General features: G+C 44.9%; 1 protein-coding gene and 1 non-coding gene across 5 annotated transcripts in view; one reads left to right on the top strand and one right to left on the bottom strand.

Moving 5' to 3' along the window:
- LOC129832492 (endothelin-converting enzyme 2-like) overlaps positions 1-27,568 on the top strand; it is a 63,868-nt gene that overhangs the window by 13,798 nt on the left and 22,502 nt on the right. For 3 of the 4 annotated variants that reach the window (XM_055896604.1, XM_055896606.1, XM_055896603.1), the window contains 3 exons: positions 12,873-12,959; positions 17,865-18,009; positions 18,322-18,537. In XM_055896604.1, the coding sequence (XP_055752579.1) occupies positions 12,873-12,959; positions 17,865-18,009; positions 18,322-18,537 (448 nt within the window). Of the gene's footprint in view, positions 1-10,647; positions 10,718-12,872; positions 12,960-17,864; positions 18,010-18,321; positions 18,538-27,568 lie in introns of all 4 variants that reach the window. The other variant, XM_055896605.1, reaches the window with a different exon arrangement.
- trnaa-ugc (transfer RNA alanine (anticodon UGC)) lies at positions 9,623-9,698 on the bottom strand. The gene has a single exon. It is a non-coding gene; the product is annotated as a tRNA-Ala (tRNA).

Below are 27,568 nucleotides of genomic sequence, written 5' to 3'. Positions count from 1 at the left end.
TCTCAGCTTTCAAGACGCCTTCGAGGGACAATGAAGAATTCCTGTCACCAGGGTTTGTATCTGTGGACTTCTTTAACTATTCCTGTGGGGACCAGAAGTAAACGAACAAAAATCTGACCAGCTCAAGGTCAAATTCTATTTCTAGAGGGTTTAGGGTTAAAGTTAGAATTAGTGTTAGGGTTAGAATTACGTTAAGGTTTAGGAGCTAGGTTAGGGTTCCCCAGTTTACAATTGGCTCATTCATCCCCCTCCTCTCCCCTGTAACTATTCCCCAGGTCGTTGTTGCAAATGAGAACGTGTTCTCAGTCAACTTACCTGGTAAAATAACGGATAAATAAAAATAAAAAAGGGTTAAGGTTAGGTTTTTGGGTTAAGGCTAGGGTTAGCGGGGTTAGGAAAAATAGGATTTTGAATGGGATTGAATTGTGTGTCCCCCACAAGGTTAGCTGTACAAGACCTGTGTGTGTGGGCACTGAGTAATCAACAGATGCAGCACTGACCCTCTCCATTCACAGCTGACAGGGATGAGCATCTGGAAAATGTCACTCATTACTTCCTTTAATGAGCGAACTGTGTCAATGTGGATCTGTGTGTGTGACTATTTTATCATTGTGTGCATGTGTGGGACTATATATCCTCTTAGATTTAAAGTCCCCTGTTTTGGGGACCATCAAGGTTCTGGTACCGGTTCCGACTTACATTTTCGCTTATAAACTGGTATTTGGATAGCATAGATCGAAATGGCTTGCATTGAGCGATAGCCCTGATTCTCACAGACACAGGAGTATGTATGTTCTGCCTGTGTGAAGCAGGATGTGAAATCTGACACCATTTTATGCTGGGATGTCCCTCCTAGCATTTCATTCGCTATTCTGACTGTCCATCAACTCCTGGCTGATCCATACATCACACCGACTAACAACGCCTATGCCTGGAATCCTTACATCGTAACGCAGCAGGATAGAGTGGATTCGACACTGTAGCACATTCAGAGATCGATTTGTAGCCAGTAATCAAAAATAATGAATACATTTTTAACAAATAGAAAGTGCTATGTGCCATAGATGGACAATGTTAATATGAGATGAAAGGTGAGTTCCTGTCGAGTTCAGGGATCCAAGCTAGAGCTCTGTGAGACATTCACAGCGATGGCGACAGATGTCTTGATCAAGAGGGACCTTTAGAAGATATGCACATTTTCTTGAAAGCAAAATATATAAATATGTATTTTACAGTTATAAAGAAGGTGACATTCTTAAGTCATTTCAAGCCGTATTCATATAGTATTTCATATTTGTACAATGTGTTCTTGAGCTTGTGTCCTCAAAAGTGACTACTGACCTCAGCAGTTTAACAATTTTTACCAGAAAAGTTAGATTTGAACCTTAGAGTATGCAACATTACGAGTTGTTGTTTATGGCCCTCTCATGATAAATCATTACTTTTGGGGAATACGGAGATTACATTTAGTTACATTTAAGACTTTTGTGACTTCTATTGGTTCCATTTCCCCAGGCAACTTGGCAAGTCACAGTGAAACACAGCTTCAGTGTTTGTTTGTGTGTGTGTCTTTACTGTGTGTGTGTCTTTACTGTGTGTGTGTCTTTACTGTGTGTGTGTCTTTACTGTGTGTGCGCTTGAGAGTGATGCTGGTGATTATTTGTGTTTAGTGAGTTGGACCTCGCCCATGTCTCATGGCGTCTGTGTGTCTGAGCACCTACACTCAGGGGGGATCAGGGTCCTGGAGTAAACTGCCCCCTCCCTCCCCTTCTCTCTCTCTCTCTGTCCATCTCTCTTTCCCCCTTTCTGTCTGTCCCTCTCCCTTTTCTCTTTCTTTACTTCTCCCTCTCTCCTTCTCTCTCTCTGTTCTCTCTTTCTGTCTGTCCCTCTCTTTTTCTATACTTCTCTCTTTTGTGTGTCACCCTCTCTCCTCTCTCCCATAGTCCTCCTTATCTCTCGCGCAGTCCCTCAGTCATTTTCTCTTGCTTAGTATTCTAGTCAGCAAGTCCTCCTCATCCCACCCAGTCAAAGAAGGTTTTGTTTCCGCGAGAGTATGTGTATAACATGATAACTGTATATGTGTTTATACATCAGAATGTGTATCATCTCTACGTGTGTGCGTGTGTATGTGCATGTATGCGTGCCTGCATATGTGTGTGGGGGACTGTGGTGACCTCTGTGGCGATGCAGTGGTGAGACGGGGGGGGTGGGTGACCGTGTTTCCAGCTCTTGGGGGCAGAAGGCTGAGCTGTGCCAGGGTGAACTCCACCAACGTCGCTTTTCCTTCAAAAACACTCCTCAGGAAACCACTTCAAACAATCACATTCCGCACGGTGAAAGTACCGCACCACTCCTGCAGCTCGGGAAAACCTCTCCCTTCCCTTCGCCTCCCTCAGCACGGGTACTCCCTCCCTCTCTCTCTCTCACTCTTCTTCTCCCTCTCTCTCTGTCGCACACACACACACACACACACACAGGCAAGCACGCACGCATGCAGATTCACTCTTACCCATTTATGTACACACACACACACACACATGCAGATTCACTCTTACCCATTTATGTACATAGACACACACACACGTGCAGATGTACACACAAATACGGAAACTTATACTCTCTGGATCCCGTTATAGGTGGAAGAACACCCCGTGGATTTAGCCCCAAGGAGTAGGCCTGCTTGTGTCTGTGTGTACAGTACATGTTTGGACACACCTACTCATTGCAGGGTTTTTCTTTATTTTTACTATTTTCTGCATTGTAGAATTATAGTGAAGACGTCAAAACAATGAAATAACACATGGAATCATGTAGTAACCAAAACAAGTCTTAAACAAATCAAAACATTTTTAGATTCTTCAAAGTAACCACCCTTTGCCTTGATGACAGCTTTGCACACTCTTGACCTTCTCTCAACCAGCTTCAGGAGGTAGTCACCTGGAATGCATTTCAATTAACAGGTGTGCCTTGTTAAAAAGTAACTTTTTTTGCCATCTCACATCAAATCACATTTTATTTGTCACATGCGCCGAATACAACAGTGAAGTGCTTACTTTACAAGCCCTTTAACCAACCATGCAGTTTTAAGAAAAATACAAAAAAAGTAACAAATAATGAAAGAGCAGCAGTAAAATAATAATAGCGAGGCTATATACAGGGGGTACAGGTACATGAGTCAATGTGCGGGTGCACCGTTTAGTCGAGGTAATTGAGGTAATATGTACATGTAGGTAGAGTTATTAAAGTGACTATGCATAGATAATGATAGAGTAGCAGCCGCGTAAGAAGGGGGAGGGTGGCAATGCAAATAGTCTGGGTAGCCATTTGATTAGATGTTCAGGAGTCTTATGGCTTGGGGGTTAACGCTGTTTAGAAGCCTCTTGGACCTAGACTTGGAACTCCGGTAATGCTTGCTGTGCGGTAGCAGAGAGAACAGTCTATGACTAGGGTGGCTGGAGTCTTTGACAATTTTTAGGGCCTTCCTCTGACACCACCTGGTATAGAGGTCGTGGATGGCAGCAAGCTTGGCCCCAGTGACGTACTGGGCCGTTCGCCCTACCTTGCCGTTGGAGGCCGAGCAGTTGCCATACCAGGCAGTGATGCAACCCGTCAGGATGCTCTCGTTGGTGCAGCTGTAGAACCTTCTGAGGACCCATGCCAAATCTTCTGAATCTCCTGAGGGGGAATAGGTTTTGTCATGCCCTCTTCACGACTGTCTTGGTGTCCTTGGACCATTTTAGTTTGTTGATTATGTGGACGCCAAGGAACTTGAAGCTCTCAACCTGTACCACTACAGCCCCGTCGATGAGAATGGGGGCGTGCTCAGATCTCCTTTTCCTGTAGTCCACAATCATCTCCTTTGTCTTGATCACGTTGAGGGATAGGTTGTTGTCCTAGCACCACACTGTCAGGTCTCACCTCCTCCCTACAGGCTGTCTCGTCATTGTCAGTGATCAGGTTCTACCACTGTTGTGTCATCGGCAAACTTAATGATGTTGTTGGAGTTGTGCCTGGCCGTGCAGTCATAAGTGAGCAGGGAGTACAGGAGGGGACTGAGCACGCACCCCTGAGGGGTTTTCTTTCCTTCTTAATATGTTTGAGACAATCTGTTGTGTTGTGACAAGGTAGGGGTGGTATACAGACGATAGCACTATTTGGTAAAAGACCAAAGAGAAATGACAGTCCATTACTTTAAGACATAAAGTTCAGTCGATCCTGAACATTTCGAGAACTTTGAAAGTTTCTTGAAGTGCGGTCGCAAAAACCATCAAACCCTGTGATGAAACTGGCTCTCATGACGACCGCCACAGGAAAGGAAGACCCAGAGTTACCTCTGCTTCAGAAGATAAGTTCATTAGAGTTACCAGCCTCAGAAATTGCAGCCCAAATAAATGCTTCACAGAGTTCAAGTAACAGAGTTCAAATCTCAACATCAACTGTTAAGAGGAGACTGCGTGAATCAGGCCTTCATGGTCAAATTGCTGCAAAGAAACCACGACTAAAGAACACCAATAAGAAGAGACTTACTTGGATCAAGAAACACGAGCAATGGACATTAGACCAGTGGAAATCTGTCCTTTTGGTCTGATGAGTCCCAATTTGAGATTTTTGGTTCCAACGCATGATCTCTGCATGTGTGGTTCCCACTGTGAAGCATGGAGGCGGAGGTGTGTGGGTGCTTTGCTGGTGACACTGTCAATGACTTATTTAGAATTCAAAGTACACTTAAAAACAAGGCTACCACAGCATTGCCATCCAATCTGGTTTGCGCTTAGTGGGATTATCAATTGTTTTTCAACAAGACAATGAACATGAACACAATGAACAAGACCCAAAACATACATCCATGCTGTGTAAGAGCTATTTGACGAATAAGGAGAGTAATGGAGTGCTGCATCAGATGACCTGGCCTCCACAATCAACCGACCTCAACCCAATTGAGATGGTTTGAGTTGGACCACAGAGTGAAGAAAAAGCAGTGCTCAGCATATGTGGGAACTCTTTCAAGACTGGTGGAAAAGCATTCCAGGTGTAGTTGGTTGAGAAAATGCCAAGAGTGGGCAAAGCTGTCATCAAGGCAAAGGGTGGCTACATTGAAGAATCTAAAATCAAAAATCATTTTTGATTTGTTAAACTTTTTTTGGTTACTACATGATTCCCTATGTGTTATTTCATAGTGTTGATGTCTTCACTACTATTCTACAATGTAGAAAATAGCAGAAATTAAGATAAACCCTTGAATGAGTAGGTGTCAACTTTTGACTGGTACTGTATATATGTGTGTGTGTGTGTGTGTGTGTGTGTGTGTGTGTGTGTGTGTGTGTGTGTGTGAACATTGCAACTCCTAAACGTAACTCTAACCTTTACCATAGTAATTTGTTGCACATACTCTAACCAATGGAGGCTGCTGAGGGGAGGACGGACATTCACTCCATTCCAGACATTATTATGAGCAGTTCTCCCCTCAGCAGCTTCCACTGACTCCAATTGTTACCCAGCTCTGCAGTGCAGGCCTCTCTGTGTTGTTCAGCCTAACTTCACTTCACTGAGTTTCGGTTCTGTGTACTGGTTACTCCTCATACACTAGATTAGAATGTTAGTAAGTAAGCCTTGTCCGAGCCAGAATTGCCCATAAGGCATTATACACAACATTCATCTCAGGGAAATTGTCATAAAAATTTTACCGGAATAACAAAATATAATAACAATAATTGACTTTTACAACTTACATTTCTTCTGTATATACTGTACTTTCGACTAGTAAGGATCCTGCCTGGCTATTTCCTGTTTCTGCAGCGTGAGGTAGCTGGATATACAAGTATCCCCCCTGGACAGGTTGCTGGTCTATTACGTAGTTACTCTGCGTACAGAGTTCGGGAAATGTTTAGAAACTGTTTACTTCTCACACAGAGTTCTGGGGATTGTTTCTCAGGTGCTGTCCTACTGGCACCGTTGCGTTCTAATTTCCAGTAAAGCAGCCTAATTTCCCGCAACAGCCTATGCGATTGGCCGCTCCACATTCATGATTCATATTATAGCCTCGGTGAAAAGACTGCTTGTCCTCCCCGGCCATGGACCCATCCAGAAATAAATGGCGGTAATAATAATCACAAAACAGGATCACTCTTCATTACAAATGGCTGTGGGGATTTACTGCATTTCTTTGTTTGTGGATACTTCCAAAATGGTACCCTACTGTATATCTTACATAGTGTTTTGACCAGACTAGAGGTCGACCGATTAATCGGCATGGCCGATTTATTTCGGGAAGATTTCAAGTTTTCATAACAATCGGTAATCGGCCGATTACATTGCACTCCACGAGGAGACTGCGTGGCAGGCTGACTACCTGTTATGTGAGTGCAGCAAGGAACCAAGGTAAGTTGCTAGCTAGCATTAAACTTATAAAAATCAATAAATCTTAACATAATCACTAGTTAACTACACATGGTTGATGATATTACTAGTTTAACTAAGCTTGTCCTGCGTTGCATATAATCGATGGGGTACCTGTTAATTTATCATTGAATCACAGCCTACTTCACCAAACGGGTGATGATTTAACAAGCGCAATTGCGAAAAAAGCCCTGTCGTTGCACCAATGTACCTAACCATAAACATCAACGCCTTTCTTAATAAAATCAACACACAAGTATATATTTTTTAAACCTGCATATTTAGTTCAAATAAATTAATGTTAGCAGGTAATATTAACTAGGGAAATTGTGTCACTTCTCTTGCATTCTGTGCAAGCAGAGTCAGGTTATATGCAGCATTTTGGGCTGCCTGGTTCGTTACGAGTGTGAACTGTGTGAAGACCATTTCTTCCTAACAAAGACCGTAATTAATTTGCCAGAATTTTACATAATGATGACATAACATTGAAGGTTGTGCATTGTAACAGCAATATTTAGACTTATGGATGCCACCTGTTCGATAAAATACGTAACGGTTCCGTATTTCACTGAAAGAATAAATATTTTGTTTTCGAAATGATATTTTTCGGATTTGACCATATTAATGACCAAAGGCTCGTATTTCTGTGTGTTTATTATATTATAATTAAGTCTATGATTTGATATTTGATAGAGCAGTCTGACTGAGCGGTGGTAGGCAGCAGCAGGCTCGTAAGCATTCATTCAAACCGCACTTTCCTGCGTTTGCCAGCAGCTCTTCGCAATGCTTAAAGCACAGCGCTTTGCACTTTTACTTTCATCTCCAACACTGTGTTTTTTTCATTATTTAAACCAAATTGAACGTTTCATTATTTATTTGAGACTAAATAGATGGTATTTATGTATTATATTAAGTTAAATTCAGTATTGTTGTAATTGTCATTATTACAAATATATAAATAAAATTGGCCGATTTTAATCGGCATCGGCTTTTTTTTGGTCCTCCAATAATCGGTATCGGCGTTGAAAAATCATAATCAGTCGATCTCTAAACCAGACCCCTATGGGCTCTGGTCAAAGTAGTGCACTAAATAGATAAAAGGGTGTCATTTGGTACGTAGCCTGGGTCTTATACCAAGTCACAGTTTAAGATGTGATTAACAATGCACCCACTAGCAAGGGACATGAAGTGTGTTGAATATCTATAGTATGGGGTTTTGTTTATGGACTCATAGATGAAGTGGCTGTTGGAAGAGACTAAGGTTTACCAGGCATACATCCCTTTTCCTAGCTGGGTCGTGATCAGGAGAACGCAGCGTACTGAATATTGTAGATAGAAATGCCATGAATAGAGCTCACACGATTCCTAGAAAGATAGTCTATTTTGTGGTGATGGCTTTGGATTGGATAGGAGAAAATGAGTGGTGGGGGTGGTGTAAAGGAGAGAGGAACATGGTCAATGGGTGTGATGTGGGCGGATGGAAGGAAGATTTTGAGAGTAGACTATTAGAAAGGTCATACAGAGAGTACTTTGCGTGCAAGTGTGTGTGTGTGTGTGTGGGTAGATGTGTGTCTGTTAGTGTGCGTGTGTGTCTCAGGGGATTTTCATAAAAGTAATGTACAAGGCACCATTTCTTGATTCAGTTGTACTCTTTTGAGGATGTGATTGTTGTCAGAGAGAAAGAGGGAACCAGAGTAAATATCAGTCACCTACTGCTCGTGTGCCTGTGTGTGTGTAAAGCCATTCACTTTAGAGAAGGGATGTTAGTCTCTGTCAGATTATTATTATTTTTTTTTTACACAGATGGCTATCCACAAAGCTAACATCAGTGCCACGCTATTACATTTACATCAGGTCAATCAATAGCCAATAGCAGTTGACTTTAATGGGCTGTCATTGTTGTCTCCTCTGTATTGTGGCCATTGCCTTGGTGCGCATACACACACATACCGTTATCAATAGGCCATCATCGTCACTTTGGAAACCGTTGGTTTCCTTAGTAGCCTGAGCCGTTATCCTCACACATCAGTTTCCAACAAGAATAGTCTCCACCCGGCACAGCCAGAAGAGGACTGGCCACCCCTCATAGCCTGGTTCCTCTCTAGGTTTCTTCCTAGGTTTCGGCCTTCCTAGGGAGTTTTTCCTAGCCACCGTGCTTCTACACCTGCATTGCTTGCTGTTTGGGGTTTTAGGCTGGGTTTCTGTACAGCACTTTGAGATATCAGCTGATGTAAGAAGGGCTATATAAAATAAACTTGATTTGAATACTTATTTTATTTATTTTATTTTACCGTTATTTTACCAGGTAAGTTGACTGAGAACACGTTCTCATTTGCAGCAACGACCTGGGGAATAGTTACAGGGGAGAGGAGGGGGATGAATGAGCCAATTGTAAACTGGGGATTATTAGGTGACCATGATGGTTTGAGGGCCAGATTGGGAATTTAGCCAGGACACCGGGGTTAACACCCCTACTCTTACGATAAGTGCCATGGGATCTTTAATGACCTCAGAGAGTCAGGACACCCGTTTAACGTCCCATCCGAAAGACGGCACCCTACACAGGGTAGTGTCCCCAATCACTGCCCTGGGGCATTGGGATATTTTTTAGACCAGAGGAAAGAGTGCCTCCTACTGGCCCTCCAACACCACTTCCAGCAGCATCTGGTCTCCCATCCAGGGCCTGACCAGGACCAACCCTGCTTAGCTTCAGAAGCAAGCCAGTAGTGGTATGCAGGGTGGTATGCTGCTGGCATCCCAGACAATAACTTGATTATGCCATTCTTAGTGCAAATTTCGGAAAATAAAAAAGACCGAGCTAAAGGATAAATTGCAGTTAATTTTTTCAAACCGAATACTATAATAATATCCAGTCTTATCTACAACTCAGTCTCCGTGTCTTATCTACAGCGTACACACACTCTCTCTGTGTCTCACACACATGCACATACTCATATGCAGACATGCACGCATGCACGCATACACAGAGAGACACATTGTTAGACTTCAGTTGCGGCCTTATCGGCCATAGTCTGCTGCTGGTAAAACGTATGTGTTATGGCTTTACACCCCCTGCTATATTGTGGATAAAGAGTTACCTGTCTAACAGAACACAGAGGGTGTTCTTTAATGGACGCCTCTACATTTACATTTACATTTAAGTCATTTAGCAGACGCTCTTATCCAGAGCGACTTACAAGTACATACATTCATACTTTTTTTGTACTGGCCCCCCGTGGGAATCGAACCCACAACCCTGGCGTTGCAAGCGCCATGCTCTACCAACTGAGCCACACGGGGCCTCTCCAACATAATCCAGGTAGAATCAGGAATTCCCCAAGGCAGCTGTCTAGGCCCTTTGAAAAATCGAATCTTCACCAATGAATTGTCACTGGCTTTGAGGAAAGCCAGAGTGTCTATGCGTGCGGATGACTCAACATTATGCATGACAGCTGTATATAGGTTTTTCTATTGTGTCATTGACTGTGTGTTTGTTTATCCCATGACACTGTGTGGGTTTTGTGGAACTGCTTTGCTTTATCTTGGCCAGGTCGCAGTTGTAAATCAGAACTTGTTCTCAACTGGCCTACCTGGTTAAATAAAGGTGAAAAAAAATCCAAATAATAATTTATTATTAAAAAATACCCCAAGACATGCCACACGAGGTCTCGTCACAGTCCCCAAGTCCAGAAAGTCCAGAACAGACCATGGAAGGTGCACAGTACTAAATAGAGGCATGACTAACTCATGCAAGCAGTAAAGTTAGATTTAAAAAATAAAAAACAGATGAAAAACACCTTATGGAACAGCGGGGACTGTGAAGAAACACACACATAGGCAGGCACACACACACACACGATAGCATACGCAGTATACACACACACACATGCATTTTGCACTGTATATATGTGGTAGTGCTGTAGTAGGGGCCTGAGGGCACACGGTCTGTGAATGTATTGTAATGTATTCAAATTGTATAAACGTCCTTAATTTTGCTGGACCCCAGGAAGAGTAGCTGGGGGATCCATAGTAAAAACACAGACATGACACACACACACACACACCACCAATTACGCACCACTAATACACTCTGTATTGCAGTTCCCCCTATGTTAGTCATGTATTGGTTCCCTTCAGCCACCCACCACACCAGCATCATACAATGAATTCCTCCCTCCCTGACGGCCTTCTGCTTTATGATTCTAACTTATCTTCCTGTTGCATTCCTTATTAACCTGGAACGGGAGCAAGGGAGGAACGTCATCGGGTGGGGACCATTGTGAGAATATCTACAAACAGCAAGTGTGTGTGACTGCTTCTGGTGAGGAACTGTTGTTGTTTTATGTCTCTTTAAGCTAGTGTGCTCCCCTTTTTAATTTGTTTTGTCTCGTTATACACGGGTTTGGGATTTGTTGTTTTTGTTTACGTGTGTTGTTTTTAGAGGATTCACTAGCTGGGGACATCCAGAACAATGTTAGGCAGAGGAAGATGTTCATTGTGTGTATGATTGAGAGAGAGAGAGGGGGGGGGGGCATGTCTAAGGAAAAACGTACTAAGCAGAATGTTCTCGTGTTGGTTGATCGTCATGTGACAGTACAGTATGATTACAGTGCGAAACTAACCGACATAGATGATCAGATACCGAGGAATAGCTCTTCTCGGAAAAGTAGAAATGTCCCCTAGACAAACCGACACAGGTGAGAGGGAGAGAAAGAAAAAAAGAGGATATGGGGCGTAACGTGTCTGGTGAATCAGTGTAATAACCCAGGGGGCAAAACCAGTTGCAGTGACATTTTTTATGACGTCATCTGTTGGATTGGATACTAGTTGTATAAGGACATTTTGTTAACATTTTTTTTCTGGTTTTATGACCCGATAACAACCAAAATATGTCTTTTCCATCCCACGTTGTTTATACGGTTTCTTTTCCAACCAGCAAATGTTGTCATGAAGACGTCACGTTCCAAATTCTGCCAGCTGGAATGGTTCTTACAGGGAAGTGTTTCCAACTACCTTCAGAAGGGACACGTTGTGCTTATCTTAGTGTCGATGAGCAACGTTCTCATGGAGACAACGGACCATTTACCACCCTCCCCACTGTAGGATCTAAAAGGGTTGGAACGGGTCACAGATGGAACCTAACATTTACCTTTCGAGAGAATGTTGTTGAGATGAGTCGGGAAGTTCATCGTTTGGAATGTCATCCCCGAGCTCGTCTTCCGTACAAGCCAGTCTAGCACGAGGGCATTCTTAGACTTAGTGTCATACAGAGACTGTTATGGAGTTATCTGTGTGATGAGGAGAGTGCTTTTAACTGGCGGAGGTATGTGGTCTGTTAAGGGCACTGGTGTGGAGGGCGCTGGTGTTTCTATGCAACTATGTTTGTATTCACAGAAGACAGTTAATGTCATTGAGGGAAGGTAGAAGCACTGATTCTCTTTTCCATGGATCTAGGTTGAAAATACTGAAGGTTAACGCGACGTAATAATTCCATGCTGAGCATTCGGAAAATAAACACATTCATTAGACCAGCGCATTAGACTGTTCTACACATTTAAATAAATAGAATGTCAGTAAAACAGTTATGCTATGTGTTTGAGTAGTTAGCTGAAATACACTACGATTGTGTTTTATTTTTTACTTTGATGGCGAACTTTCTGTATGGCTCCCATTCACTCCGTCATTTTCGCTCCGGCGCTGGTCCAATGAATTTGTTTCACCTCTAACACTTCTGCTTTGAATTATTACCTTGTCTTAACTTTTGTTGTTTTTAACCTAACCAATGCATGAGAGAGTTATTTAGATTTGCCTGTGTAAATCAAATATTACTGTAGTTCTCCATTGTTAAATAAACACTGTGTGTGTGTGCAGTGCTCTCCTGTGTGTGGTATGTTATAACCAGAGAAGGTTAATTAAACGCAAGGAGTTGGATCCATCCCCTGACGCTCCTGTATTTAGCCTGCTGCTCTGTTCTGAGTGGGTGGTGTTTGGCTCAGCTCAGGGGCCACTCATAAGAGGGCCATGTTACAAAGAACCGGGTAGTCACTAGATGACCATGCTACGGAGGACGTAGTAGTCACATGAGGATCATTCCACAAAGGACAGAAATGACTATCATCAGCAAGTTTCACCGAACACATCAAGATCAGGACATACAAACACACACTCCTGTGTTTTGTTTTCCATCACTAAACACACACACACCTTAGTGTGTGAAGAGGGGGTCATGCAGTGTGAAGGAATGGCAGGGACGAGAAACCGCAGGGGGATCTCTCCTTTTTCCATTCTTCTTCCTTTCTCTCATGGGTGGCCTGGTTGTTTTCTCTAATACATTCCTTCATTCCAAGTCGGTACTGATGTGAAGTCCTGTAACTTCTCTGCACTGCTTACTCTCTTTCTCTTATTATTATTTTTTTTAAATTCTTTCCTATTATTACTGACGCTAACTCTCTTTTCTTCCTTTCTTCCCTATGCAGATGTCCAGCTACAAGCGCGCAACGTTTGAGGAGGAGGAGGCGGCAGACAACCCAGCCGATGGGGGCATGTCTCCGGACAGTGTGGAGGTCAGTCTGAGCTCAATGGTTGATGTGTGGGGGTCAGTGGTCAATGAAAATGGAGAGCCCACACAATGTCAGTGTGTTATTATAGAACTAGGGTGAATTCGACTTGTACGCCGATCAGGGGTCCGTTTTTCATTTCCCCCACTAATGGTTAAGGTACTTATGGGAAACTTCCCCCCCGGAGCATAATTACACAGAATCTGGGCTTAAACTCCTGTTAGATTAGCCCAACAATGAGAAACAGAAAATACTTCATGAAAGTATGATGTTATGTGGGAAACCATAAAAAAAGGAAGATTAGAAAGGGGAAAATAGTTGGAAAATATAGTTTTTTGTTGTTGTTGTTGTGAACAATGGATTTGTCATGTCTGTCTCTTGCTTTCTCTTGAATTTGGTCCTTGAAATGTCATTGTAAACGGTCAGAACTAAGTGTCATCATATATACTCCCAGTGACACATAGATGTCATCATATATACTCCCAGTGACACATAGATGTCATCATATATACGCCCAGTGACACATAGATGTACAGTACTGGTTTTTAAGAGGACATTATTGTCAGAGGAAAAGTGTGTAGAAGGTTCAGTTGATTATCACTGCGGACAAACAGTAGTAGTACATTACCTTTCGGTATGTAATGTGTGCAGAGCCTGTGGTTCAGCGGTAACGCTCCTGGTTAGTAACAAGGATTGCCATTAAGGGTTGCCTTATTGCCTATAGCAATTGAACTGAGCTGTTGAGCAAGTTGAGCCTGTTCTGTGGTTGCCCCATTGGGCAGGTAATAAAACAAGTTAAAACCAAACGGCAAAGAATTCCAATAGCCTAAAACTAACATTTCTGGTTCCTCCTCATTGTTTAAGTGAAACAATTTATAGCATTTATGTCAGTTGGGAAAGTTGAGTCTGCTCTGAGAATTATTTTACTGATAACAACCAAAATACAAATAATTCCAAAACATAAGGAACACTGCTCTTTCCATGACACAGACTGACCAGGTGAATCAAGGTGACAGCTATAATCCCTTATTGATGTCACTTGTTAAATCCTCTTCAATCAGTGTAGATAAAGGGAGACAGGTTAAAGAAGGATTTTTAAGCCTTCAGACAATTGAGACATGGATTGTGTAACCCAATATTAGGAATGTGGTCTTAATGTTTGGTATACTCAGTGTATATGGCACTTCTGGGTGTAAATAGCTCATTGACATTTTCAGGCAAGTGATCATAATGTTCGTGCAAGCAAAACATACTCCTGGCTTATCCGATTAGGAAGTGCCTTTCAGACTTTAATGTCAGTCTGAGTCACATACTGTATACTACTCCCATTTTAAATTGATATTTTAGTCATTTAGCAGACGCTCTTATCCAGAGCAGCTTACAGTTAGTGAATTCATCTTACGACGGCTAGGTTATCAGAACTCAGGATAAGTACCCAGATGCAGACAGCTAGAATCACAGATGGTTATTGATCCTGTAACGGATGTCCTCCTCCTCTTCATCAGAAGAGGAGGAGCAGGGATTGAACCAAGGTGCAGCGGGTTGTGAATACATAATGAATTTATTGACAAGACGAAAAACGAACACGAACTACACTTGAAATGATACAAAATAACAAACGACGTAGACTGACCTAAACATGAGAACTTACTTAGACACGAAGAACGCACGAACAGGAACAGACTACATATACACCGAAACAGTCCCGTGTGGTACGAAATAACATACAGACACGGAAGACAACCACCCACAAATAAACAGTGTGAAAACACCTACCTTAATATGGCTCTCAATCAGAGGAAATGAAAACCACCTGCCTCTAATTGAGAGCCATATCAGGTCACCCTTAAACCAACATAGAAACAGAAAACATAGACTGCCCACCCAAACTCACGTCCTGACCAGCTAACACATACACAAACTAACAGAAAATAGGTCAGGAACGTGACATAACCCCCCCCTCAAGGTGCGTACTCCGAACGCACCACCAAAAGTCTAGGGGAGGGTCTGGGTGGGCATCTGACCACGGTGGTGGCTCCGGCTCCGGACGCTGTCCCAATCCCACCATAATAAATCCCCGCTTCTGTGTCTTCCTCAAGGTGGCGACCCTCGCCACCGACCTTGGACTGGGAACCCTAGACATGCGTCCCGCTGGATTTAGGGGCCGCCCCGGACTGAGGGACGGCAGCTCCGGACTGAGGGACAACACCGGACTGGCTGGCGGATCCTGGCTGGCTGGCTCTGAAGGCTGATCCGGTCTGGCGGAAGGTTCTGGCTGATCCGGTCTGGCGGAAGGCTCTGGCTGATCCGGTCTGGCGGAAGGCTCTGGCTGATCCGGTCTGGCGGAAGGCTCTGGCTGATCCGGTCTGGCGGACGGCTCTAGCGGCTCCTGTCTGGCGGACGGCTCTGTAGGCTCTTGGCAGACGGGCGGCTTTGCAGGCTCATGGCAGACGGGCAGCTTTGCAGGCTCATGGCAGACGGGCAGCTTTGCAGGCTCATGGCAGACGGGCAGTTCAGGCGCCATTGGACAGACGGGCAGTTCAGGCGCCATTGGGCAGACGGGCAGTTCAGGCGCCGCTGGGCAGACGTGCAGTTCAGGCGCCGCTGGGCAGACGGGCAGTTCAGGCGCCGCTGGGCAGACGGGCAGTTCAGGCACCGCTGGGCAGACGGGCACACCTGTAGGGAGGAGACGGAGAGACAGCCTGGTGCGTGGGGCTGCCACAGGACCCACCAGGCTGGAGAGACCTACAGGAGGCTTGATGTTAAAAGGCACCTGAAGGACCGGGCTGTGGGGGAGCACTGGAGCTCTGGTGCGCAGCCTTGGCACCACTCCCCCAGGCTGGCATACTACTCCAGCCCGTACCCTCCAGAGTGCAGGCACAGGTTGAACCGGGCTGTGGATGAGCACTGGAGATCTAGTGCCTACTACGCGCACTTCTCCCTTAGGCTCCACTCCCACATTTGCCCGGTACGAGCGGAGCGTAGGCATAGGACGCACTGCACCCTCCCAGCGCCCCGGAGACACAGCACGCAGAGCCGGCGCAGGATACCCTGGACCGAAACTGCGTACCGGAGACCAGACGCGCTGAGCAGGCACAATACGCCCCGGCTGGATGCCCACACTCACTTGACACTTTCGGGGGGCTGCCCTATAGCGCACCAGGCTATGGGCACGCACTGGCGACACCGTGCGCTTAACCGCATAACACGGTGCCTGACCAGTGACGCGTTGCTTATAATAAGCACGAGGAGTGCGCTCAGGTCTGCTACCTGGCTTAGCCACACTCCTCTCTAGCCCCCCCCAAAAGAATTTCTGGGGTTGCCTCTCGTACCTGTCCCGCTGCCGTGCTGCCTCCTCATATCGCCGCCGCTCAGCACTCGCTTCCTCCAGCTCAGCTTTGGGGCGGCGATACTCCCCAGCCTGTGCCCAGGGTCCTTCTCCATTCAAGATCTCCTCCCATGTCCATGAATCCTGGGATTTCTGCGGTTGCTTTCGCTGCCCTTTTCCCCGCTGCTTGGTTCTGGTAATTTGGTGGGTGGTTCTGTAACGGATGTCCTCCTCCTCTTCATCAGAAGAGGAGGAGCAGGGATTGAACCAAGGTGCAGCGGGTTGTGAATACATAATGAATTTATTGACAAGACGAAAAACGAACACGAACTACACTTGAAATGATACAAAATAACAAACGACGTAGACTGACCTAAACATGAGAACTTACTTAGACACGAAGAACGCACGAATAGGAACAGACTACATATACACCGAAACAGTCCCGTGTGGTACGAAATAACATACAGACACGGAAGACAACCACCCACAAATAAACAGTGTGAAAACACCTACCTTAATATGGCTCTCAATCAGAGGAAATGAAAACCACCTGCCTCTAATTGAGAGCCATATCAGGTCACCCTTAAACCAACATAGAAACAGAAAACATAGACTGCCCACCCAAACTCACGTCCTGACCAGCTAACACATACACAAACTAACAGAAAATAGGTCAGGAACGTGACAGATCCAAACAGGGGGCAGGCAAAAGACAGGTCAAGGGCAGGCAGAGGTCCGTAATCCAGATCAGAGTCACAAGGTACAGAACGGCAGGTAGGCTCAGGGCAGGCAGAATAGTCAGAACCGGGGAAACTAGGAAACAGAAACTTGAGAAAACAGGAAAACGGAAACACGCTGGTAAGACCTGACAAGACAAGACGAACTAGCAACAGACAAACAGAGAACACAGATATAAATACAAAGGGGATAATGGGGAAGATGGGCGACACCTGGGGGGGGGTGGAGACAAGCACAAAGACAGATGAAACCGATCAGGGTGTGACATAGGTGGGACAACTACATATCTCAGTTATAGTAAGTTAATTGTTCCTCAAAAAAGTAGCTATCAGCAAAGTTAGTGCTAGTAATTTTGTATTTATTTTTAATCCCCACCCGAGACCGAGTTCAACCCCCACATCAACCCTTACTAAGTGCAAAAAAATGTCATTGTTAGATTTTTTATTTTTTACTGCACTAAATTGATACTTCATAGTAGTGCCTCGTGACAGAGTGAATGCCAAATCGAGAGCTGGCCAGTGATCATGCGAAATTGGGTTCTCGGTTCCGAGATTAACTTCATAGCGGTATTTCATTCATTAGAAAGTCACTCGGAAAGAGGAATGGAGGCTTAAAATATATATATATTTTTTTATATAATCAGGCAGGTGGGAAAAAACTGTAGGAAGGGTGAGGAATCAAACCCCCTGTCTCCAATGGGGAGATTTGTATATGTGACATGTGCAGGGAGTGTTAGAACTCCACCACAGCTCTGCATGAATGGAGGGCCTCTTGACTATGTCTGTGGTACTTGTGATGTCATCCCATCCTCTCTTCTGTCTCTGACTCATGTATTTCCACAGGTTGGCTTCCGGAAGGGCGGCATCCAGCTCCTCAGTCCCCTGGGCAGGAGGACGCAGATGGAGGTGGTGCTGGCTGGTGTGCTGCTTGCCTCTCTCCTCGCCCTGTTCGGATGTGCCGTCACACTGGGCATACGCTACAACAAAGGTGAGAGGCTTTTGGTTACACGCACTCACGCACGCATGCAAATACACACACTTAGACATAAGCACACACACACACACACACGTGTTACGTCTTTATAATACGGCTTATAATATGTTAAGGTCTCTCTGTGTATCAACGTTTCATCTGGCTGGTGTTTAGCAGTGTCGTTATGAATGATTAGTAAGACGTTATGGGGTCATACATGCGTGTGACAAAAGTCTTGTGACAATGCATTATAACAACACCACGAATCATTATACCAGCAGGCTTTATAAAGCATTACAGAATTCTGTTTTTCTACCTTGACACCAGACCCAGCGCGGAGCCTGTGTCTGACCGAGGCCTGTATTACGGTGGCCAGTAAGATCGTAGAGGCCCTGGACCGCAGCGCCGACCCCTGCCAAGACTTCTACCAGTACGCCTGCGGGGGCTGGGTCCGCAAGAACCCCCTCCCTGATGGACGCTCTCGCTGGAGCACCTTCAACAGCATCTGGGACCAGAACCAGGCTGTCCTTAAACACCTGCTGGGTGAGTTGGAACCAAACACATGTACACAATACACACATGCACAAACATACCGTATTACCATATCAAAATATGGAAGTCATCTGCTGAAATCTGTGCTGGGGCACAATTTGGTGACAGTTGAGTGTCTAAACGTGTCTGAACAGCATTGAAACAATGTTTTGTAATGATGGGAATGAAGGTGTTGTAATGTAAAAGATTAATGCGAACTTCATCATCTAAACAATCACACAGAAAACATCCACAGCCAAACTCATCTCATAAACCAGTCAGAATAGCAGGTTGTGCTGACAAAAAACAAAACGTAAGCTAGCGACCTAAGATTAAAAGCTAAATAAAAATGAAACTCCTGTAAAGGGGGTCTGAACTGTCAACCCTGAGTAACGATAGTTACAATTTAAATCAGTTGAGTGAACTATCCCTTCACCTCGTTTTGTTATAACATATTTGGTCTGATAAATGTTTACATGACAACCAGAATGATGTCAACAAACATAGCTGGAATTTAGCTTAGCGAACCATCAAACAGGCAAAGTGTCAACACAGGACTAAGATCCGGCTCGGACGCTCATCGGATGTGGCAGGGCTTGCAAACCATTACAGATTACAAAGTGAAGCACAGCCGAGAGCAGCCCAGTGACACGAAACTACCAGACGAGCTAAACCACTTCTATGCTCGCTTTGAGGCAAATAACACCGAAAAATGCATGAGAGCACCAGCTGTTACGGACGACTGTGTGATCACATTCTCTGCAGCTGATGTGAGTAAGACCTTTAAACAGGTCAACATTTTACAAGGCCGCAGGGCCAGACAGATTACCAGGACGTGTACTGCGAGCATGCGCTGACCAACTGGAAAGTGTCTTCACTGACATTTTCAACCTCTCCCTGTCCAAGTCTGTAATACCAACATGTTTTAAGCAGACCACCATAGTCCCTGTGCCCAAGAACACTAAGGTAACCTGTCGAAATGACTACCGACCCGTAGCACTTACGTCTGTAGCCATGAAGTGCTTTGAAAAGCTAATCATGGCACACATCTACACAATTATCCCGGAAAACCTAGACACACTCCAATTTGCATACCGCCCTAACAGATCCACAGATGATGCAATCTCTATTGCACTCCACTCTGCCCTTTCCCACCTGGACAAAAGGAACACCTATGTGAGAATGCTATTCATTGACTACAGCTCAGCATTCAACACCATAGTGCCCTCAAAGCTCATCAATAAGCTAAGGACCCTGGGACTAAACACCTCCCTCTGCAACTGGATCCTGGACTTCCTGACAGGCTGCCCCCAGGTGGTAAGGGTAGGTAACAACACATCCGCCATGCTGATCCTCAACACGGGAGCCCCTCAGCATTGCATGCTCAGTTCTTTCCTGTACTCCCACGTCTCCAACACCATCATTAAGTTTGCCGATGACACAACAGCCTGATCACTGACAACAACGAGACAGCCTATAGGGAGGAGGTCAGAGACCTGGCCGTGTGGTGCCAGGACAACAACCTCTCCCTCAATGTCATCAAGAGAAAGGAGATGATTGTGGACTACAGGAAAATGAGAACCGAGCATGCCCCCATTCTCATCGACAGGGCTGTATTGGAGCAGGTTGAGAGCTTCAAGTTCCTTGGTGTCCACATCACCAACAAACAAACATGGTCCAAGCACACCAAGACAGTCGTGAAGAGGGCACGACCAAACCTATTCCCCCTCAGGGGTTATATAAATATTTGGCATGGGTCCTCAGATCCTCAAAAGGTTCTACAGCTGCACCATCGAGAGCATCCTGAGTGGTTGCATCACTGCCTGGAATGGCAACTGCTCGGCCTCCCACCGCAAGGCACTACAGAGGGTAGTGTGTATGGCCGAAGCTTCCTGCCATCCAGGACCTCTATACAAGGCGGTGTCAGAGGAAGGCCCTAAAAAGTGTCAAAGAATCCAGCCACCCTAGTCATAGACTGTTCTCCCTGCTACCGCATGGCAAGCGGTACCAGAGCTTGGTACCGTAAGTCTAGGTCCAAGAGGCTTCTAAACAGCTTCTACTCACAAGCCTTAAGACTCCTGAACATCTAATCAAATGGCTACCCAGACTATTTGTATTGCCCCCTCCCTTTTACGCTTCTGCTACTCCCTGTTATTATCTATGCATCGTCACTTTAATAACTCTACGTACATGTATATATTACCTCAATTAATTTGTCAGTATCAGCAGATTAGGCCTACCCTGTAGTTTTTGTAGTATGCCTATTATTAAGGATTCTGATGATGATTCCATACATGTAGTACGTCATAGAATTGCATGAAATGTGTTTATAAAAGGCATGTTTTTCCCAGGATCCTCTTAAACTGTTTTCCTCTAGCTGGGGCTAAGCTGCTTCCCCAAACATGGAACTCACGCAACGCCTTTGATGTTGTGTAGCCTATTTCATTATGTTTGTTTAGTGTTTGACTCGGACAGTAAAGTTTCAAGTTTTATTGTCACATGCTCAAGTGTAGTGAAATGCCTTTCTTGCAAACTCAGAAGGCAACAATGCAATAATCAATAACAATGTATTACTTGAAAAAACACACATGAGATATAAGAAATATGAAATGCACAATAAAGTAAGTATTCCATATACAGGAAATTGTCCGTTCCAATACCATACTTACATGTGCAGGAATACTGGAGTGATGAAGGTAGATATGTATTGGGGTAAGGTGACTAGGTACCAGGATATAAGATAAACAGAGTAGCAGCAGTTTGTATGTGAGTGGGTGTGCAGGTGTGTAGAGTCAGTATAAATGTATTTGCATATTATGTGTGAGTGAGAAAATTATGAAGTGAGTGTTTGTGTGTGTTGGAGTAACAGTGTGTGTGTGAGTGTGTAGGGCCATGTGAGAGTGCATAGAGACAGTGCAAATTTTGAAATTAAAGGTCAATAAAAATACAAGGTACCGTAATTGCTGGACTATTAAGCGCACCTGAATATAAGCCGCACCCACTGAATTTAAAAAAAATATGTATTTTGTACATAAATAAGCCGCACGTGTCTATAAGCCGCAGGTGCCTACCGGTATATTGAAACAAATTAACTTTACACAGCCTTTAAACGAAACACGGCTTGTAACAAAAATAAATAGGCTTTTAAACGAAACACGGCTTGCAACAAAAATAAATAGGCTTTAACGAAACACGGCTTGTAACAAATATAAAAAAAATAGCAGTAAACAGTAGCCTACCAAGAAAGTCATTGGTCACTATCTTCCTCCTCCTGTGCACTGAAACCACTGAAGTCATCTCCTTCGGTGTCGGAGTTGAATAGCCTCAGAATTGCTTCATCCGATGTTGGATCGTTTGATCGTTCGTTCGTTGTCGCTCTCGTCACTTTCATCTGGAGGCAAATTCCCCGCTGAGCTCATGCTGCCCTCTTCAACACGCAGCAGTCCAGCCTTTCAAAACCCGTTGATGATAGTGGATCTTTTGACAATGCTCCACGCTGTCAGGACCCACTGGCAGACTTGACCATAAGTTGCTCTTCGCATGCGGCCCATTTTAGTGAAGGATTTCTCCCCACTTGTCATCCAAGCCTCCCACTGAACACGGAGCGCCACCTTAAATGCACGATTTACACTGAGGTCGAGTGGCTGCAAATACTTTGTTGTGCCCCCAGGAATCACAGCTGGATTTGAGTTTGTCCTCTTGATGGCTTCTTTCACAGAATCTGTTATGTGGGCCCTCATGCTGTCCAACACGAGCAACGCCTTGTTCTTGTGAAAGAATCCTCCCGGTCGCTTGCCGTAACACTCCGTATGCCATTCATGCATTAGGCTTTCCGTCATCCATCCTTTCTTGTTGACTTTCACAACAATTCCTCTCGGGAATTTTTCTTTTGGCATCGTCATGCGTTTGAAAATCAACATCGGTGGAAGCTTTTCTCCCGATGCCGTGCAGCTCAGAACACAGGTGAAGTGCGTTTTTTCATGCCCAGTTGTTTTCAGCGTGACGGATAATTCGCCTTTCCTGTTGACAGTCCGAGTGAGAGGCAGGTCAAACGTCAGAGGAACCTCGTCCATATTTATGATGTCGTGCGGGCCGATGGAATGCTCCGCTATCTTTGCATCAGTGAATTTACGGAAGTTTGAAACTTTTTCCTCGTAGTCGGGAGGGAGCTGCTGACACAGACTCGTTCGTACCCTGATGGACAGGCCTTTACGTCTCATAAATCTTAGACACCACGATGGTCCACCTCTAAAATCCTCAAACTTCATTGCAGTGGCGATTGTTTTGGCTTTCAGTCGGATCTGCACAGTTAAACACCTCGGCCGTCTGCTCTCTGTGTTGACCCAGTCTTCAAGCTCATTTTCTAGTTCGGGCCATCTGCTTTTCTTCCCTCTGAAAGCTTTTGTTGTCTTTCTGCACTGAGTCAGTTGCTCATGCTGCTGTTTCCAACGTCTTATCATAGACTCATTAAGGCCAAGCTCCCGTGCAGCAGCTCTATTTCCCTTTCCAACAGCCAGATCGATCGCCTTCAACTTGAAAGCTGCATCATATGCATTTCTCCGTGTCTTTGCCATGATGAGGGTGACAAAATGACTATCGTAATCAGAATGATGGCAAGTTTGAGCGCGCTCGATTTGCGTCACATTATGTGACGGTGCTCAGTTTTTTGGCGGCATGAATTTGTGAAAGCGGGAAAAATCCATAAATTAGCCGCGTCATTGTATAAAGCGCGAGGTTCATAGCGTGGGAAAAAAGTAGCGGATTATAGTCCGGAAATTATGGTAATCTCGGTCCGTGTAGCTATTATGTTAGCTATTTATCAGTTGTATTGTTTGGGGATAGAAGCTGTTCAAGAGCCTGTTGGTGTCAGACTTGATGCATCGGTACCAGTGGCGATTTTAGCATGTAAATGTTGGTGAGGCAAACTCCCCCAATTTTTGGGGGGATTAATGCCAGCAAAGTCACTAGACAACACAACACTAAACAATACATTCATTCCACTATAACGGTGACAAGCGGTGCCCACAAACTGTTAGGGCCTACATAAAGCTTTCCCAACAGCAGAGCTTTGTTTTCAGCACCATGGAGTGAATCCTACACCTGGCTATCAGCGGAGCCTTGTCTTGCAGTGAAACAGTTCATTCAGCCTCATGTACTGCCTTTAAAAAAACATAGCTGATATGGTTGACTTGCTTAAACAAATGTGGTTTCGACTGACAATTGAGATGTACTACTATGGCATAAGGGAACGGCGAGCGGATAACAGGCACTCCTTAATCTCGATTTAAGACATTAATGAGTGAGATAGGATGGACATAGTCAATATAACTATTTGTTCAGCATTTTTTAAATCTACAGCGACAGAACATTCAGAACATGGGCCGTTCTTACAGTATTCTCCCTGTACACCAAGTCAGAACCGTAGGATAATTAAAGGGGGCATATAAGCAGACAATGAAAGCTCTTACAAAATTCAATGATTACCTTTCTCTAAAACAGACTATAGGCTACATGTGCACCACCATGTCAGGAAAGTAGGCTAAGTTAAGAGGGGAAAAAGGGACCAAATTATTAAGTTGAGGCACATGGGCTACTAACAGCTTACTACACAACATACACTTAGTATTACTTTCTTAGCTACAGTATACATATCTCCCTGACATATTACGTGATTATGCAGCAGCATACAATACATTTTTGGACGCGGCGGTCCTGCTTGTGGGCAAATGTTGTCATCAAACTTTGTCATCAAAGTCTGGCATTCTCTGGATTTATGGTGCTTTCAAGACAACTGGGAACTCTGGAAAAAAACTATGTTGAATCATGATGTTAGTGATCTTCAGGTCGCAGCTGTAAGGCCTGGGTGTCAGAGTGTGGAGTCAACACGCAGGAAACAGCAGGTGCTAAATCCAAAATGTTCTTTAATGAACACGGACCATCTAGTCCACCCTATTAACACACTGGGTGTACAATATAACCAACCCCAGACACGGGGTAAAAGAACTCAGTCCAGAAACATGTAGCACACCACTACTTACACACAAACAATCCCGCACAAAGAAACGTGAATGCCGGCTGATTAAATAAGCCCAACTAATTACCCCTCATACAAAACAGGTGCGCCCAATAAACACATAGGGAGGGGGAGAAAAGGATCAGTGGCAGCTAATAGGCCGGTGACGACGACCGCCGAACGCCACCCGAACGGGAAGGAGAGCCTGCCTCGGTCGAAGTCGTGACAGCAGCTCTAGAAAGAGGTCAGAGTTCCCGACTTGGAATTCCGAGTTGGATGACTGTTCAAAATGTATTTTCCCAGTCGGAGCTCGTTTTTTTCTGAGATTACTGAGATTTCCCATTTCAGAGTTTCCAGTTGTTTTGAACACGGCAGAAGTCATGCTGAATTAACTGCATTGTCCAATGTATTCAACCTTTTCTGGCCCATGATGTGAATGTTTAGCCTTTTAAGCTTGAAAAAAAGAGACCCTTAAACCCAGACTTGGACCACACACCCACTCGACTGAAGCAGGCTAGTGATTGCTTTGCAAAGCTTAGTTAGCCACCGATTCCTTCATTGTTGAATTTGTGATTTCCTTGTGTAATGTTAATGGCCAATGAGCACCGATACATTTTATCTAGAATTTCTCTTCATATGACAAGGATTGAACAGGATTTGCCAGTAAATTGTCGACATGATTCATGATGACGACTGCTTTTCTAGTTTGCTAGCTAAGGTTTAGAGAGTATGATGTTGACATGATCAGTCCAATCAATGCTATGGTAGGTATAACGTGATTTCACATAATTTTATCTGTTGCCAATGACCTTGAGCCTTCTTGGATGGGCACTTCTAATGTAACTCTGGCAGCACCCAAGGGGCTTGAATTTTCGAGCTCTCCCCGGAGATGTTGCCGTTACGTAGTGACAGAACACTGATCCAATCACGGCGCAACTAGAGAACATTACCAACCCATATGCTCCGTATTTTCCGCTGCCTGCCCCACCACCACAGAAAGCACTGAGCTAGGCTGAAACACCTGCATTTTGGAGCTCCCTTACTCAAGAAAGCAAAAAAGAGACCATGTTTGTATTGTATTAACTTTAATAACTCAATAAATCTTTTTTTTTTTTTTTACATTGTTTGCAAACTAATGTGACACACATGCCAAAATAACATTTATATTTAGCTAAACAGATGGGGCCCAAAACAGGCCCTGGATGACAGGTCACCACTGACCGGTACATCTTGCCGTGTGGCAGCACAGAAAATAGTGTGCGGTTGGGGTCTTTGAAATTTTTCTGAGCCTTCTTTTCACACCGCCTGATATAGAGGTCCTGGATGGCAGGGAACTCGGCCCAAGTGATGTACTGGGCTGTCCGCACAACCCTCTGTAGCGTAGCGTCATGCGATCGAGGGCAGTGCTATTGCCATACCAAGCAGTGATGCAGCCAGTCAATATGCTCTGTGGTACAGCTGTAGAACCTTTTCAGGATTTGAGGGACCATGACAAACTTTTTCAACCTCCTGAGAGGGAGAGGCCCTGTCGAGCCTTCTTCACGACTGTGCGTGTGTATTTGGATCATTTTAAGTCTTTAGTGATTTGGACACAGAGGAACTTGAAGCTGTCTACCTGCTCCACTGCCACCCTGTTGATGTGGATGGGGACGTGCTCGCCCCCCGTTTCCTGTAGTCCACGATCAGCTCCTTGGTCTTGCTGATGTTGAGGGAGAAGTTGTTGCTCTGGCACCACACTGCTAGGTCACAGACCTCCCTGTAGGCTGACTCAGGTGATCAGGCCTACCACCGTCGTGTCGTCAGTAAACTTGATGATGATGTTGGAGTTGTGCATGTCCACACAGTCGTGAACAGGGAGTACAGGAGGGGACTAAGAACACACCCCTGTGGGGCCCTTGTTCTAAGGGTCAGCATGGTGGAGGTGATGTTTCCTACCTTCACCACCTGGGGTCGACCCGTCAGGTAGTACAGGATCCAGTTGCAGAGGGAGGTGTTCAGACCCAAAATCCTAAGCTTGGAGGAGATAATGGTGTTGAACACTAAGCTGTAGTCAATGAACAGCATTCTCACATAAGAGGAATGCCTATCTAGGTGGGTGAGGGCAGTGTGGAGAGCAATTGAGATTGCGTCATCTATGGCTCTATTGGGGCGGTATGCCACTCAAAGCACTTCAGATTACAGAAGTGAGTGCTACAGGGCGGTAATCATTGTGGCATGAAGCCTTAGAGTTCTTCGGAACAGGGATGATTGTGGTCATTTTAAAACATGTGGGGATTACAAACTGGGACAAGGAGAGGTTGAAAACCGTGAATATGCCTGCCAGCTGATCTGCTCATGCTCTGAGAGTGCACCCTGGACTATCGTCGGGGCCCGCGACCTTGCGGGTGTTGACCTGATTTAAAGACCCTTCTCACATCTGCCTCGGAGGGCGAGATCGCCCAGTCCTCTGAGTCGGTGACGGCCCTCACATCCAGCTCAATGTTGTTGTCAAAGTGTGCATTGAGTTTGTCTGGTAGAGAGACAGATCACGGTTGGGTCTTCCTTTGTAATCCGTAATGGACTCTAGCCCCTGCCACATGCGTTGGGCGTCGGAGCCTGTGTAATATAATTCCACTTTATTCCTATATGGTTCTTTTGCTCGTTTGGTGACTCTGCGGAGGTCATAGCGGGCCTTCTTGTACTGCGAACCCCCCCTGCATTTGCTAATGAAGAGTACGGAGTCATGATCTGATTTGCCGAATGGCGGACGAGGGAGGGCCTTGTATGCTTGCTTGTAGGTAGAATAGCAATTGTCTCGGACTTTATCGCCCCTAGTGGCATTGGAGACGTGTTGATGGAAGTTGGGTATCACGTGTCTTAGGGGCGCCAAATTAAAATTGCCGGCAACCAGAAAGGCAGCCTCTGGATGTAGGGTTTCCTGCTTGTTTATAGCCATGTACAGTTCATTAAGCGCCAGCTTGTTATTTTTATTGTTCTGAGGTAGAATGTATACAGCAGTCACGATAACAGCTGAAAACTCCCTCGGGAGGT

Source organism: Salvelinus fontinalis, chromosome 33, assembly GCF_029448725.1.
Source record: "Salvelinus fontinalis isolate EN_2023a chromosome 33, ASM2944872v1, whole genome shotgun sequence".
NCBI lineage: Eukaryota > Metazoa > Chordata > Actinopteri > Salmoniformes > Salmonidae > Salvelinus > Salvelinus fontinalis.
Note: the sequence above shows the minus strand (reverse complement) of the source record. Positions and strands in the feature narration are given on the sequence as shown.